At 38.1% G+C, this 17051-nt stretch overlaps 1 protein-coding gene across 1 annotated transcript in view; it reads left to right on the plus strand.

The window, feature by feature from the left end:
- Efhc2 (EF-hand domain containing 2) overlaps positions 1-17051 on the plus strand; it is a 162179-nt gene that overhangs the window by 40823 nt on the left and 104305 nt on the right. Inside the window, exon 3 of the mRNA XM_005358947.3 lies at positions 4564-4714. Coding sequence (XP_005359004.1) covers positions 4564-4714 — 151 coding nt within the window. The remainder of the gene's footprint in view (positions 1-4563; positions 4715-17051) is intronic.

Genomic DNA, 17051 nt, shown 5'->3' on the forward strand with positions numbered 1-17051 from the left:
AGAGAGAGAGAGAGAGAGAGAGAGGGAAATGGGAACTCACCAGTCTGTCTGAAACTTTTGGGGCAGGGGGTCATGGGGAATCCAGAAATCCTGAACAAGCCCCCAAAATGTTATGTCTGAGTGGTGAGACCCCCCCCCCCAGCAAGACCACCAGATCTGACCTCCAGTGCAATTACACAAGGTTTCTTTATTGTTCTACAGGCTTGCAAGCAGGGACTTTGTCCCATGCACTGCACCAATGGAGCAGGTCAGGGAGAAAGGCTCAGAGCTCACAGTGCAGGGGATCTTTAAAGGGAAAACAGAAAGCAGGGAGTTACATGCCTTGGTGTTACTGGATTGGGCAGGGGGATAGTTGGCTCTAAATCAAGAGGGGATTTTTGTAAGTTTCCACAAAACCACCCGATAACTGTACAAAACAAACAAACAAAACTTGTTTGTCTAGCTTCTAATTGGCTGTTCTCAAGTATCTGGGAAGCCAGGCAGTTTTGAGGCTTATTGTGGTTTTTCTCTGAATTGATAGGTACATGGGATGGGACACCCAGTAGGGTGCCTGCTAGGTTAGACTCTCTGACAAAGATGGGTTGGCCTGGGTTTAAAATGGCTATAGTCTTGTCTCTTCAAAAGCAAATAACTCATTTGACATGAAAATAAGTTTAACTTTTCCATTCAAAGATAAATTTGTACTGTGTGTTAAATTATAATAAGTTTACTCATCAAAATGTACTTTGGACTGCTTTGTATTTCTCAACTTTAATTATAATATGGCCCTGAATTCAGAAATATAAACATTAAATTTTTTCCCTTCCAAATCAATTTTTCCTCATATACCTGTCTTCTAGAGATGATTTCATATTCTCTAATCTCTGTGGTCAAAATTCTTCAAATGCCATAGTGGTCAGGCAGGTAACTTCATGTGGTAAATACTACATGGAGGCATGTGGTAAACTGAATATCACACATTCTACCAAATGACATCTCACATTCTGCTTTCAAGAAAATTGCATTTTAAAAAGGGAGGAATAGCAAAATTTCTGAGTGGGTGGAAGCATTTGCTATCACACCTACAGACCTAAGTTTGATCCCCAGGACCCACATGGTATAAGACAAGAACTGGTTCTTTCAAAATGTATTTTGACCGAATGATATGTATGTTCATTCATACACATGTATACACACACAATAGAAAATTTCAAGGAATTATATCCTCTGGATTTAATTTAGTCTCTTCTCTGTTTAACTTACAAATTATGATAAACCTTATATCATCACCCCCACTATATTTTATCTGAGACAGGCTCTCATTTTGTAGCTTAGGTTTACATGGAACTCACTATTGCTATGAACTGGTGGCAATCCTTTTGCTTAGCCTCCCAAGTACCAGGATTATAGGCATTAGTAACCGGACCAGATTCACAGTTGTTTCTATAAATTTTCATTTTTAACAGGTTTTAAATCCCCTTTCCTGAATTCACTGATAGATGGAGTTCATTTGTCTTTGAAATCACTTATTTTTCTATTTACTTCTTTAGTCTAGATGGAGTGTGAGTATGGTACACGTGCAATGGCACGTATTTAGAGGTAAGAGGACAATTTTGGAGTGTGTTCTCTGCTTCTATTTTATTTTTGAGGAAAAGACTCTTGTTTTTGTCACTACTGTTTCTGCTTCCTGTTTGGTCATGGGTGTTATAATTACAAACCTGAGCCACTGCATCTGGCTTTTTTTTTCTTTTTACCATGGGTTCCAGTGTAAAAGGAGGCAGAGCTTTTCTGTCCCAATTGCCCAGTTCCAAATAATCACACAAGAGCTTATATTAATTACAAAATGCTCAGCCTGTAGCTCAGGCTTATCACTAACTAGATCTTACAACTTATATTAACCTATTTTAATTAATCTACAGTTTGCCACATGGCTTGTGGCCACCTGTCCTCTAGCATGTCTCGTTTCTCTGGCAGCTGGCTTGCATCTCCCCTGAGTCTGCTCTTCTTCCTCTCTATATTTTCAGTTTTGCTTTCCTTCCTGCCTTATTCTGCCTTACTATTGGCCAAATAAGCTTTATTATAAACCAATGAGAGTAATATATATTCACAGCATACAGAAGTATTATCACACAGCATTCTAGGAATTGAACTCAGATCCTCAGGCTTGTGGACAAGTACTTTCATCTGCTGAACCTCACTGGCTTTGATATCACTTTTTATCTTTTAGGTGTCTTTTCACTCACCTCATACTTGAACAATAATTGACCACCAAGGCCAGCCCCTTCTTTGGTTTTTATAATTAAAATTGAAAATGTTAATTGAGTATATGATTTAATGCTGTGATTATTCAAAATGGACAAAATGCACATCAGTTTATCCAGTAGGAGCATTCAGTTACCCTTATTAAAATACAGAGTTGTAGGCTGGAGAGGTGACTCAGTGGTTAAAAGCACTTACTGTTCTTGCAAAAGATCTTGGTTTAGTTCCCAGTACTGACATGGTGGTTCACAAACACCTGTTATTCCAGTTTCTGGGGATCCAATGCACTTTTCTGACCTTGGTAGGCTAATATGCATATGGTGCACATACTTATCTTCAGGTACATACTAATAAAGTATATATATATGTGTGTATATAATGATATATATATATATATATATATATACTCATACTCTTACTAAAACATAATGTTAAATCATGTCTATCAGAAGCACACACTTAATTTAAAGAAGTAACACTGGGCTTACAGACACAAATGTGGGCACACGCAGATTTTGAATCTCCAGCACCCACATTAAAAGCTGCATGTGGCCACACTTGTGACCGTTACCTCAGTGCTCTTTGGAAGTGGAGACAGGAGAATCACTGAGGCTTATTGGCTGTCAGCCTAATTCCAGGTTCAGTGCAAGACCCTCAAGGGAAGATGGTAGAGAATGATAAAGCAGGACGTCAGATGTCATTCTCTGTCCTCGAGAATACAGTCAAGTGCGGTTGCACATGTGTGCATATATACTACATAAACAACAAGGCCAATTAAATGCAAGAGACAAAGGAAATATTTAAAGGGAACTTTCAATGAGTCTGGATCACATTAAGCTTAAAATCATAGAAATATTGTTCCACCAATTGTTCTCAATTTCTGTCTCCTTCTATATGAGCAGCTCATCCTGTTGAGAGTTATTTGAAAGGTTAAAGATATATGCAATTCATGCCACAAGGCACAAAAGAGTAACTATTAAAGTGGGGATCGGGGAAGGGGGAGGGAGATGGGAGGCGGTGGCGGGGGGGGGGGAGGCGGAGATCCTTAATTGAATAATAAAATTAAAAAAAAAAAAGAATAAAGTGGTTTTCCAGAAGAAGCACTTACTTAAATATGTGTTGGGATAGGAAGGATTTATTTTTCTTGTTGGGAAATGGTTTTCCAAAGTGGTTAAGGAATTTTTCTAGAATATTTTTGTCAGGTTCCAAAGAAACTCGGGGGAAATGGCTAATAGAGAGAGCACAGCCAGAGGCCTCTGGAAAAGTCCACAGCAGGAAGAGAAAGTAGTACAGTAGACATGGCCAGTAGTACCTAATAGCATACAAAATGCATGCTGGCCAAAGACTTTCTCAACATCACACACACCTCTTACAGAGTACTGGCTGCTCTCATGGCTTCTCACTGCTGCCCCCCATCTCCAGGCCCTGAGCTTTGCTTCCCTTCCCCCACCTTCTGATTCCTATTTAACAGCCATTACAGCCACAAGATCTCTCTGTCCTCTGGTTTCTTTTGGCTCTCTGTCCTCTCTCTCCTCTTGCTCTCTCACTCCCCCATCTTTCCCCTCTCATGGCCTGGTACAGTCTACTGGCCATGTCTACTGTACTACTTTCTCTTCCTGCTGTGGACTTTTCCAGAGGCCTCTGGCTGTATTCTCTCTATCTCTCTTTCTCTCTCATTATCTACAATAAAAACCTTTTCCTCAGCCATACCTTGAATCGGTCATGTCCTGATTTTTGTTCAGTTTTTTACTGTTTTTGGTTTTACCTTAACCACTTTAGAATCCACTCCTTTCTCCACCCACATTGCCAGCTCAGAGCTAGATTATTTAGCTTCCTGAAGAAATAGCAGGTAGAGTATCCATGCTTTTAGAAGGATTCCATATCTACATTTTTGAGCTATGTGAAGGAAAGCAATCAGTAAGACTGAGGATAATTTTACCCCTGTAACCAAGGTAGCTTTGTGCTATTTTTATGGGAAAATAAATGCATTTTTGTTCATCGTTGAAAGAAAAAGTATTTTGTGCCTCTGATACACATTTTGAGTCCCTTTTTGAGATTCCAAAGATAAGCCAAAGTTTACTTATTGTAGAACTGAAAGTTAGACTTATTACTTTATTGTAGTTTCTTTGTTGTAACCAGAAGGTGGTAAAAGTCAAATTATCTTCATATACTATTACCTAGATTATATATCTGTTCTCATAGCTGATATATAGAATGTCTTGGGAAAACCCAACTTTTTTCTTCAACAAAGATTGTACAGGGCATAGATTTATTGATTTTAAGTTTGCTAATATTTTTCACAGTTTCTAATTATGATTCCAACAGGTATTATCTTTTGATGCCTATTTGGAAGATGAAGTGCCTGATAAAAGGCAAGAAAAGTATAGAATAAGATACTTTAAAATCTATTTCTACCTTGAAGATGACACCATTCAAGTAAATGAACCAGAAGTGATAAATAGCGGACTGCCTCAAGGTATTTATTCAAAACAACATTATGGCTCTTTTGCTTCTAACTCATGCCTTTATATATTGTTTGTCTTTAGCTTTTTGAAAGGCCCCATACTAATACTTGGGCATCTTAGTTATGCAAAGCCATGAATATTAACATGACATTAGCCTGTAGTTTGTGATAGTGACTTAGCTTATTTCTTACTTATAACTCAATATAGGCCATTTTTCTCCTCTGCCTATAGTCTCTAATATAGAAAACTCTCATGTGTTTGTGACCATATCTTCAAATCTTTTAGTTTCTTTGGCACCAGTGCATCACTTCACTACATTATCCAGGATGCTATTGCTTCTTTTTTTATTGGGAGAAAAGAAAGTGTTTCTTCCCTGCAAATTTCGGGGTGCTATTATTTATTTTTCTTGAATTTTCTGCCTGTTATTTGTGTCATTCTAGCTTTTCTTATCTACTGCTAACTAACACTATTTATGGTAATTATCATGACCTTGATATTTGTTTTATTGTGGTTGTTAGTTTTAACATTGCTGTGACCAATTTCTGATAAAAAAAAAAACCTTAAAGGAGGAGCTATCTATTTTGTTCATTGTTTCAGCTCATCATTGAGGGGTACGGAGCGCAGTGGAGCAGCTGACATTATGATGATCAGCAAGCAGAGTAGAAAAATATCAGAGGCCAGGACAAGATAAAACTGTCAATGATATGCCAGTGATCCACTTGCTTCAATTAGAACCCACTTGCTACAGTTCTACACCCTTCAAAATGATCTATTCAAGTTTTGAATCCATTAATGTATTAATTCCTTCATTATAGTCTCAGTTATCCGCTTTGTTAGATCAGCACTGTCCTAATGTAATCATTCTGGAAATGCCCTCACAGTTGTAACCATGGTATGTTTTTCTAGTTTTCTCGTGTTTCTGAGTCCAATCAAATCAACAAGATTAACCACCATAGTATCTCAACAGAACCCTGTTCCTTCACTCTGTACATGCCTGTAGTCTTTATCTGTATTCCACTTCTGTTGTAAATGAGAGTTAACCTTGTAGCCACAGAGAAGCTGATACTAAAGATCAAAGGAGGTGACATTTCATTTTGTGCTGTGCTTCTTATTCTGGAGTGAGACTGAATTCTGGATGCCATCAAGGGATAGCAATCATGATGAGAACAGGACTGACAATTTTTCATGTGTAAGATAGAGCAGTATAAAAGGATGCCTGTTATAGGAAGACTCAAGTGTCCTTGATAAGTGTCTTTGATATCTAACTGAATGCATTTAGATGTTGCTTTTCACTAATAGTACAGTAGGAATATAGAAGGGGATTTGAGTGTTTGGTGTTGATGTAAATGACTTTCTAGGGTCCCTTATTCTCTAAGGAGCCATGATTTTTAACTGCAATAATGTGTGTGTATGTGTGTGTGTGTGTGTGTGTGTGTGTGTGTGTTGTTTTTTGGAGTATTGTCACCTGAAATATTTCAGACTTTGAAACTTTCCTCTCTGACTATACTGTATCATTTTCTTTTCCCTACTTCTTCACATTTACCCTACTATCCTGTTCTTGATTTTCAGCAAAACACATACCCATGTCTTTTCTCTTTGTTGTTATTCAAACTTATGCTGTTCTCATTGTTTGATTATAGGAATGGGACAGTCGCCTACCATGGACTCCTTGTCTATAATTTCGATTTCATTCATGATGTGTTCTTTATGTGGCAGCTTAGAGAATACCTTGGAGTAGTGCTGGACTCCAAGAAGTGTGTAGACAGACTTTCCCATAGACCAACAAAGAGAAGGCTCATGGACCAAATTCAAATGAGTGAATCATATAATACATTAATTTAAAATGTGTAGTGAGGGCTGGGAATGTAGGTTAGTTATAAAGCCCTTGCTCAGCACATGCAAGGCCCTGAGTTCTAGCTCCAGCACTGTAAAATCAAACCAACTAGCCAGCCAGCCAGACATTGGGGAAAATACAGTGAGTAATAGGGGGAAAGACATGTTGAACCCAGTCTAAATTGAAGGCAAGAACAGTCGACCTGAGTCCTGAGATAGACAGCACCTCCATACCCCACTTTATAAGCTTTGCTAGAAGGCAGTGTGGCTTAGAGAGCAATATTGAGGGTAAAACAAGGAGAATTACAGACAGGAAAAGATTGGGCCAAAGGTTCACACTTACACAGATTGATGAGTATGGAGATGAGGATGCTCGGCCACAGCTGGAGCTCACCAGCAGTCCTATTGAATAGTAATAGGTTTTGTTTGTGTTTCTTGGGCAGGGTGCACTTGGGGCCAAAATTGATGTCACCAATGAATGAGTGATCGAATTAAAGTCTTATGAATATTTAGTACTCATGAATATTTACTGACGTATATATTTAGTGTACATGAATATTTAGAGCCCAGGTGCCACATATATTTACTATTTACTGAAAGTTTGTTGTTTTAGTCTTTTCATTCTTCCTTTCTATATTTAACACATACATTTTGTACTTACTACTTTCTTATTGCTATGTCTTATAATTTCTGCCCATGTTGAATAAGATTTTTGCTTACTTGGTACTTATTTATGCCTAGTGCCTGCGTAGTGATTCATCATGATGAATTTAAAGAGGAAATTGGGGTGCAATCAAGGACTTATGAAAAAATCAAGGAATTTTTTTCTTCCTGATTGTGTAGCTTTATTGTGTCTGGTATATGGGATGATGAATTTGGAGCCAGTTGGCACTGCCAAAAAGTATTTGTTGAATACCTATCTTTGAAAGCCCAAGACCAGAGAATAGAACAAGATGAAGTCTGTTGCTGTGATGAGTTGGGAGGCATTACACCTTCAAAGGACTGTTGAGACATCTATATGATGATACTCGCCAGTCAGTTAGAACCTTGTAGGAAAAAAACAAAACCAAGACTAGAAACCTGGACTGGGAATCAGGCACCCAGATTATAACCAGAATCAGCCTGTTTCCTTTTGTGAGGGTGAGCAGCCCCATTACTCTGCATCTCAGTTCCTATTCTATCTGTTCTCTGGCCAGTATCAATGATTGTCCAGTAAATCTTTTAAGAAATATAAAGATACATTAAAAATAAAAAGGGTCAGGCAGTGGCAGTACAGGCCTTTAGTCCTATCACCCAGGATGCAAAGGCAGGTGGATCTCTGTGAGTTTGAGGCCAACCTAGTCTACAGAGCTAGTTTCAGGACAGCCAGAGTTGTTACATAGAGAAATCCTGCCTCAAAATAAATAAATAAATAAATAAATAGAAGTTTTGAAAAAGGTTTTCACAGACTTTAAGGGTAAAAATGTGACATTTTATTTTGTGAAGGGACAAGCAATTTTAGACACTTGGAAAGAATTATTTTCACATGTAAAGATTTTTTTTTAAATCAGCAAGGTATAGTGATGTATATTTTTAATTGTAGCCCTCAAAAGACAGAGGTAGGAGGATCTCTGTGAGTTTAAAGCCGGCCTGGTCTATGTAGTTAGCCATAGGACAACCAGGACTCTGTTGAGAGACTTTGTCTCAGATAAACAAACAAGCAAGCAAATAAAAAACAAACAATAACAACAAAACAATCTGCAAATATATATTAGGAATGTTTGAAATATTGAACATAAAGGGAAAATTACAACTTTTCATTTTTGTGATCATGTGTTACTTTAGTATATTCAGTTAGTATGTGGACAGTATTGCTTTAGTGATGTGGGAGTGTCATATATCAATCTGTTGATTTCATTGGTTAAGTAATAAACAAACTGCTTGGCCTCATAGCTTAGAACATAGGTGGGTGGAGTAAACAGAACAGAATGCTGGGAGGAAGAGGAAGTGAGGCAAGACGCCTCAGACAGAGACGCCATGCTCCTCTCTCCCGGGCAGATGCGAGATGCGATAGCTCTGCTCTCTGGGGCACACACGATGAAGCTCCGACCCAGGATGGACGTAGGCTAGAATCTTCCCGGTAAGCGATGCAGATTATTAGAAATGGGTTAGGAAAATATGAGAATTAGCCTATAAGAGGCTAGTGCTAGTGGGCCAAGCAGTGTTTAAATGAATACAATTTGCGTGTTGTTATTTCGGGGCATAAGCTAGCAGACAGCCGGGGTGCTGGGGACGCAGCCCCACTGCTCCTATTACTACACGTTAGCAAAAAATACATTTGAAACCTTTAATAAATAAATAAATAAAAGATGAAAAAAAATTTATTTTTATTTGTATGAGTGTTTGCCTGTGTACTACATGTATGTTTGGAGCTGTATAGCCCAAAGAAGGCATTGGATACTCTGGAATTGGAATTACAGATAGATGTGAGTTGCCATGTGGGAGCTGTGAAGTGAATTTGTGTTCTCTACAATAGCACAAAGTGCTCTTAACTACTGAGCTATCTCTGACTCCTAAAATATTCTTTGTTCTAGGCTTTTCCTTACTCTTGTATTCCCTAACCAAACTTTGTTTACTTTTAGATTACCTATCCTACTGTTATATCCAGCTTGCACAAATGGGGGACTAGAGGTTCCAAGATACCCCAGACTTGCTTGAATTATTTGCTTGAATTGTTTGATTTTTATTATTACTTGTGCATGTGTGCAGGCATGTTTGTTTGTGGAGGGAGGCCACAGATCAACTTCAGATTCTTCTTTGAACACTTTCCTCATTTTTATTATCTTTTTTGAAACAGAGTCTAATTATGTATCTGTAGGTATGGACTGGAAGTTGGTATATAGATCAAGGTGGTCTTGAACTTATGAATGTCCACTTGTCTCTGTTTCCCGAGCCTTGGGTTTAAAGATGTATGACACCATGACTGGCTACTTTATTTTTTTTTGATATCGGATCTCTCATTGAACCTGGAACTCACTTATTCATCTTGGTTTTCTGGCCAGCAAGCACCAAGGATCTTTCTGTCATCGCCTCTATAGCTCTGGAGTCTAGACATGTGCTACCATGCCCAGTTTTCTTTTCTTTTGGTTTGCTTTGATTATGGTTGCTAAGGATTGGAGCCTGGGTCCTCAAGCTTGCATGACAAGATTTTTACCTACTGAGCCATCTCTCTACCCTGTTATTAGTTTTAGATGAAAATTTAATATTCTTGAACTTTAGTGGCCCTTGTCTAGTATGCTTTTACTTCATGAACGTGTCCACAAATTGTCAAATGCAACCTTTACAAGGATTTTAGAAAAGTATATTTTTCTTAATTTCAAAACTCACAAAAGTAGTTTTTATGACGAGTTATGATTCACTTGAAAATTATTTTTATGTGAGGAGGAGGGAGCCTTTTTTGTTTATAAAAAACATTGGGAAAGAAACCCTGAGCAAAAGACTATTTTAATGTCTCTGAAAAAAAATAAGAATTTCTGATTGGCTTATCTAGCATGCACAGAGCCCTGAGCTTGAGCCTCAGCATCAAATGGACTGCGTGTTGTCTGTAATCACAATACTAGAGAGGTAAAAGCTGAAGTGGCTAAGACATTTTGTTGGCAAAGATGCAGCTCAGGGGTTGTGGACAGCATACACAGTAATACACATTGAGTTAGTCAACAGAGTGGAGAAACCTGGTGGACTGTAACAAATCCTGTCGAAAGCAAGCACAAATAACCACTCTGCCATGAGGTTCTGTTTATAGAGAGACCCATTTCTCTTGAAATATTTATTATGATTGTCATTAAGGAAGGTCTTCTCAGATAGTCAATAATTTGAAAACCCATTTACACGACTTCTTCGGGCTTTCTTAAGTAATCTAGGAAAAGAAGGTGGACTTGATAAGTTAATGGTTTAGAGCAGCTAGTCTTTGTGTCTTCAATTGCCTGCTACTGCCTCTCAGGCACCTGTGGGGCCTAGGGAAGAAGAGGCTTGGGGTCAAGGTTAGGTATTATGCACTGATTGTGTTCCTGTTTGCTTTAAATTGTTTTGATATTTTTCTAATTTACTGAGAGGCCAGATGCACTTATTCTATGTGGACCTTATAGTTCAGTAATCAGTGCAACAGGATAAATTATAATGCCCCAATACATACCACTTTAGTTGCTTCTACTATTTTTTTATAGAGTGCAAGGCACTTGGGATAAGCTGGAGACAAAAAGAGGCATCCATTAGGGTTATTCAAAAAGATGTAATCAGTTTACCTGAAGCTTCTATTCAGAATAATGTATTGTAATATATGAGCTCTTGTTGGCAAAGAGATTTGTGTGTGTTATGAGTCAAATAATTCATTGTCACAGTTTAAAACTTGCTTGAATTTCTTGTCAAGACACAGCTCTCTTTGGGGTTATATATGTTATGTTTATAGAATTCGTTGCCTCTGTGCTGGAATGTAGTTAAAACATTTTTACATCAGGCCAGAAATGTCAGGTAAACTCAGAAACTTAACCCTACTCATCCGACAGAAAAATTGTCAGTCCAGTACCATCATGTCCAAACTAATCTGTGCTAAAGAAAAAGATAATGATTAGAAACATGATTCTGGCATGTTCCAGACCAGTCAGTCTCAGTTAGGGACTCGTATTTTTTGATACTGCAGACCTTCAGTTAACAACTGGCTTGTATGTGGTTGTTAGTGCAGCCTTGATTAAGAACAATGATCCATATTAACTGCTTCTTTTGGTTCCTCAACTGGGTAGTATTGTTATACTTTTTAAAAATAGTAATTTACTTGAATGAAGCAAATGTGTTTGCAAACTAAATTCCTCATTTGTATGCCATGCATTTGTATCAGCTACATTCTATATCTAAGCATTTTATCCCATAAAGTAGAGGGGGCAGCAGCAAGGTTACCAGATGAAATGTGATCTGAGCAGTTAAGTTTGAATTTTAGGTAAGAAATGAAATTTTTAGTATAACTACATCCCAAATAATACATGGGATATACTTACACTAAAAAAATTATTCATTGTTTTTCTGCAATTCATATTTAATTGTGCATCTTGTATTTCATTTTGCTAAGTTTGATACCCTAGGAGGGTACACATTGCGGCAGGAATTAGAAATGAATGGAACAATCTAGAATTTAAAATGGCACAGTAAAGTGCTTTTTCACAAGCACAAAGACCTGAATAAGGATTCCCCATGAACCATGTAAGAAGCCAGGCATGGTGGTACACATCTGTAATCCTAGCACTGGGAAGGTAGAGACAAAAAGATTGCTGAACCTTGCTGGCCGGCTATTCTTACCAATTCAGTGAGTTCCAGGTTCAGAGAGTCATGCTCTCTGAAAAAAGGTAGAATGGAATAGATCTTAGGTATGACATCTGCTCTACACACACACACACACACACACACACACACACACACACACACAAGCATGTACACACAGACGTGTCTCCATGCATACAGCAAACACACAAAAATAAACAATTTTGAAAAGGAATTTAAGAGCAGAAGAAAGTAAAGATGTGTGTTTAATGCATAGTGACTATTCAATAACTATTGTAGAAGCAATGAGATATGAAGAAAGGAAGGAAGAATTGGAGGTGGTATATAATACTTGTTACACAATTGTTGTAATAGAAGCTTCGAGGCTGTGTCCCCAGCACCCCAGCCGCTTGGCTAGCTTATGCCCCGAAATAACAACACACAAATTGTATTCATTTAAACACTGCTTGGCCCATTTCTATCTAGCCTCTTCTCAGCTAACTCTCACACCAGGACTAGCCCATTTCTAGTGTAGCCTACGAGGTGGCTTACCGGGGAGATTCTAGCATACGTCCATCCTGGGTCAGAGCTTCATCACGTGTGTCTGCCCAGGAGCGGGCAGCATGGCATCTCTTTGAGGCGTCTGCTCCCGAGAGGAGAGCTGTCAAGTCTGAGCTCACTTCCTCTTCCTCCCAGCATTCTGTTCTGTTTACTCCTCCCACCTATGTTTTAACCTATGAGGGCGAGCCAAGCAGTTTCTTTATTTTTTTTTAACCAATGACCTTCCTCCATCACACAATGCAGATATCATCAGTGGTACTGGATGCTTGAGGGGTCAGAAGTGGGAAAGCCAGGAACCACTTAGGAACTTAGAATCTGAGTGGAACTTCAAAAGCTTCCCCAGTTAAAGGCAGAAGAGAAAGAAAACACAGTCATTGTGTGGTGTTTTATTCTTTTGGCTTTTGAGGGAGCCACCACCCAGTCTCCAAATAAATCACACATGGAGGCTTATTCTTAGTTATGAATGCGTGGCCTTAGCTTGACTTGTTTTTAGACATCTTTTCTTAAATTATCCCGACCACTTTTGCCTCTGGGCTTTTATCTTTCTCCCTTTATGCATACCTTTCTTTGCTTCTTTCTCCATGGCTTGCTGTATAGCTGGGTGGCTGGCCCCTGATGTCCTCCTCTTCTTGTTCTTCTTCTTCCCAGATTACTCCTATTTATACTCTCTGCCTGCCAGCCCTGCCTATCCTTGCTACTGCCTCACTATTGGCTGTTCAGCTCTTTATTAGAACCATCAGGTATTTTAGACAAGCAAAGAATCACAGTTTCACAGTTAATCAATTCAGCATAAACAAAAGTCACATACCTGAAAATAATATTCCCCAACACACAGTCTGTAAGGATAACATGAATTAAATGTGTGGGAAAGTGCTGGGATAAGACATTGGGAGATATTTGGGAATGGATCAGAGAATGTGTAATGACAAGTAGGCACAAAGGTAGCAAAGCAAGAGGATGTTACAGAATTTAGCAGGCTATATTTTTGGGGTTTTTTTTACATCTTTTTTTCCTTTTTTAAAAATTTATTTATTTGTTTATTTATTTGTTTATTTATTTATTTATTTATTTAAGATTTCTGCCTCCTCCCCGCCACTGCCTCCCATTTCCCTCCCCCTCCCCCGATCAAGTCCCCCTCCCTCATCAGCACAGGCTATATTTTTGTACTAATGAAGTGGTTAATGGGGACTTGCATATGGTTATTAGGTTATTTCTCATTCTGTTCAAAGATGTGAGATATTTAACATTTTGTTCATTCATTGCTAGGTATGTATCAGCATATGAAAAAGTTATTCTTTTAAAACTCATACTCTAAAGGTGACATTTTAGAAAAATAACAGTAAACCTGGAATAGTCACTTTAGTGGATGAGCAAAGTGAATGCAAGAGAAAGGAATGATGCTTTACCATATCTGATCACTGGATATAGATTTAGTAGACACAGCAACAAGTGTAATTCCAGTAAGTATTTTCTTATTCACCCTTGGTGTGCCATGTTACTGAAATAAAGTAGATATACTTACAATTGAAATAAATGTCAGATAGTTAATTCTGAAAGGTGAATTCTACAAAGCTGAATTTTGTGTTATGAGCAAAATTTAAGGCAAGTCCTAGCTGAATGGCATGGATACATGTTAAACCTAAATGGATATATGGTCAGTTTGATCTACACCATAGAGAACTGTTAGAAAGTTAAGGCTAGCATAGCATAGTCAGATAGCAGGGCAATAACTTTTAAAATATTGAAATGGAGAGGAGATGAGGAGGGACTGGAAGGCAAGCACTTGATGCCTGGATGTATGTTCCAGCTAGTTTATGGGACAGCTGGGAAGATAAACACCAGAAAAATTAGGACAGAAATGGTGCTTTCATTTCTTCTTTGTGTGTGTGAGAAAGAGACATTTTCATTTATTTACCTTCATGAGTTCAACTGCTCTTCAGTATGTGCCAAAGGCATGGCATCCTGCCCATTTCTTTGGTATTCTAGAGCAAACTCTCACTGGTAGAGTTCTTGACATTTATCATGGAAAACAATAAACATGCAAATCCCAATAGCTAGTTGTCACAATTCTTAGAGCTTCATTTGAGAGATCGCATACATTTCAAATGCTCCACAATGGATTTCTGATTCAAGCAGTATTGTGACATTAGATTTTATTGTTACTATTTTCTTCTTGTTTCTTAGTAGACCCACTCTGTTTCCAGCCCATAGATAGTCAAGACTATATTCTGTTACTTTTCAAAAGTAACAGAATCTATTGGATGCTGAGATAAGGAAGCTGAGAGGTCTGAGATGCAGGCTCTGAAAAGGTGGAAATGCTGTGATTAAGGGATTGTTACAGTAGGCAGGTGAATGGTTCTGGAAATTCATCCTTATAAGGGGGTGGAGTGGGCAGGCTGCTTTGAAAGAGCATCTCCACCATCAATTTCTCTTCTTTTCCTTATGGCTGGCATCTCTCTAGCCCATTTTTATTCAATTTTGCTTATGGATCTTCTTTTCCTTCACATAAGTACTTTCTGGATGATTGAGCTATAACTCAGTGAAAACTGTGGAAAATATTAGTGTTTTGTGAGTCTGGTATCTAAAGTTCAAAATGCTTTTCTCTCATTCATTAGAGTTATAACATTGGGCTAGACACTTCAACATTCTTCGCTTTAGTTCCTCTTATATGAAGTGAATATTGATGCTTCATTTACTGTCTGTCTCAGTGGAGGATTAGATGAGAAACTATCAGTGAAAGTCTATTCTAGGACTATGATGGTTATTGTGGTTATTATTATTTAGAAGCACTATAGTCTACTTCATACCTTGAAAGTGATAATATTCCTATTCAGAGTCATACTTAAAAACATAGCTTATTTGAATTTTTATAATGAAGTAAAAATTGTAATATATTCATTACTTACTATTTTATTGCTGAGATAAAATACAATGACCAAAACAGCTACAGAAGAAAGGTTTATTTGAGCTTATAGTTCCAGAGAGAGTTCATGAGGGTGGAGTGAAGGAAAGGCAGCAGGAAGGAAGCTGAGGGCTCACATCTTGAACAACAAGGACAAAGCAGAATTAACTCAAAGCCTGCCTTCAGTAACATACTTTCTTCAACAAGGCCACACTTTGTAAATATCCCAAATATTGCCATCATTTGGGGACCCAGTATTTAAATGCCCAAAGCAATGGGGGACATTTATTATTCAAATCATCACAGTACAGTTGTAAGTTTTGCATTTGTGTGTGTGTATATATACACACACACACACAAATTTACACACATATATGTGTGTCTGTGTGTGCAAGTGTTTGTGCATGCATATGTGTGTGCGAGTGTATGTGCAGGGATGTGTGTGTGCATTTGGAGTGAAGTCAGTGCCAGGTGTCTTCCTGAGCGCTCTCTAGTTCTTGAGGCAGGCTCTCTCGCTGAACCCACAGCTCACAGATTTGGTCTAATCTAGCCAGTTTGCCTGGCGTATCTGTCTCACTTCTTGAGTTCTGGCATTCCAGGCAGCTGCCACTGCTGCCAGCCATTTATGTGAGTTCTGGGAGCCTGACTCTGATCCCCACATTGGTGGAACAAGTGGTTTATCCACTGAGCCATTTCCCTAGTTCCATAGAGGAAAGTTTTGAAGAAGCTCCAGATTGTTGAGTGTTTAATAACCTGCCAGAATGCTAGTATTTTTAAAGAGACATATAATAGTTCCTGGAAATATCTGAAATACCCACCCTTTTATAGATTTTAAGTATGCAATTTGTTCTAAATGTCTAACCTTGAATGCTTAAATAATTTGCATACTGTTTTCAATGGCATGAATTAAAGGCTAATTGAAGTATAATTCTTTGCAGTAAAATTATATCATCTTTTATGTAGTACATTTAAAAATAGTCTATGCCAGTTCTAATTTTATCATTTTATTGTTTTAATTTAATGTACCAAGTAATTAAAAATTGCTACAAAGAAAGATGAAAATGATTTTACTTAATTTCTCCTCAACAAACTGAAAAGATAAATGGAGTAATGGAATAGTGCCCAACACAGTTCCTGGCACATAAAGATTGTTCATTAGCTGTTCTTTAATGAACAAGAATGAGTAAGTTTTAAGTATTTCTAAACTTTGAGAAAAGGCAATATTGTCAATAAAAGAAGGTAAATTGACATCTTTATATTAAAATCTTTCCATACTGAGGTCACACAAAGCCATGTGTTACTGGATCATTAGCAACTTGGTGTGCTTTGGTTCTTTTTCCCTTTGCCCTGAGGGTAGATTCTCAGGCCTAAGTCAGTTACACACATTGAGAGACAACTCTGCATGAGTGGTTTCCAGTTCAGTATATCTTGTCATACTGCTCTTTGCTTGGAGCTTGCTCTTCAAGACTGTTTATATGCATAGACAGCTTTAGAAAGACAGAAATGGCCTTGCTTTCTAGTGCAGGTCAGCTTATAGCCTTGGAAGATAGAGGCAGTGCTTCCCTGCAACACAAAAGGCAGACATGGTTTTTGTTTAGTCTAGTAAGACTACTAAGTGCTCACAGGAGTTTTAGGTTTTCTCTCCTTTGCCACTTGTGTTTGCAGAGGCAAGCTCATCCTCATTCAATCTCTCAAGGGGAACTTGCAAACTGGGACTTGGGAAACTGGCTCAAAAAGGGATGGTCCTTTTTGCTGCTGCTTACCTC

Source organism: Microtus ochrogaster, chromosome X (assembly GCF_000317375.1).
Source record: "Microtus ochrogaster isolate Prairie Vole_2 chromosome X, MicOch1.0, whole genome shotgun sequence".
Lineage (NCBI taxonomy): Eukaryota > Metazoa > Chordata > Mammalia > Rodentia > Cricetidae > Microtus > Microtus ochrogaster.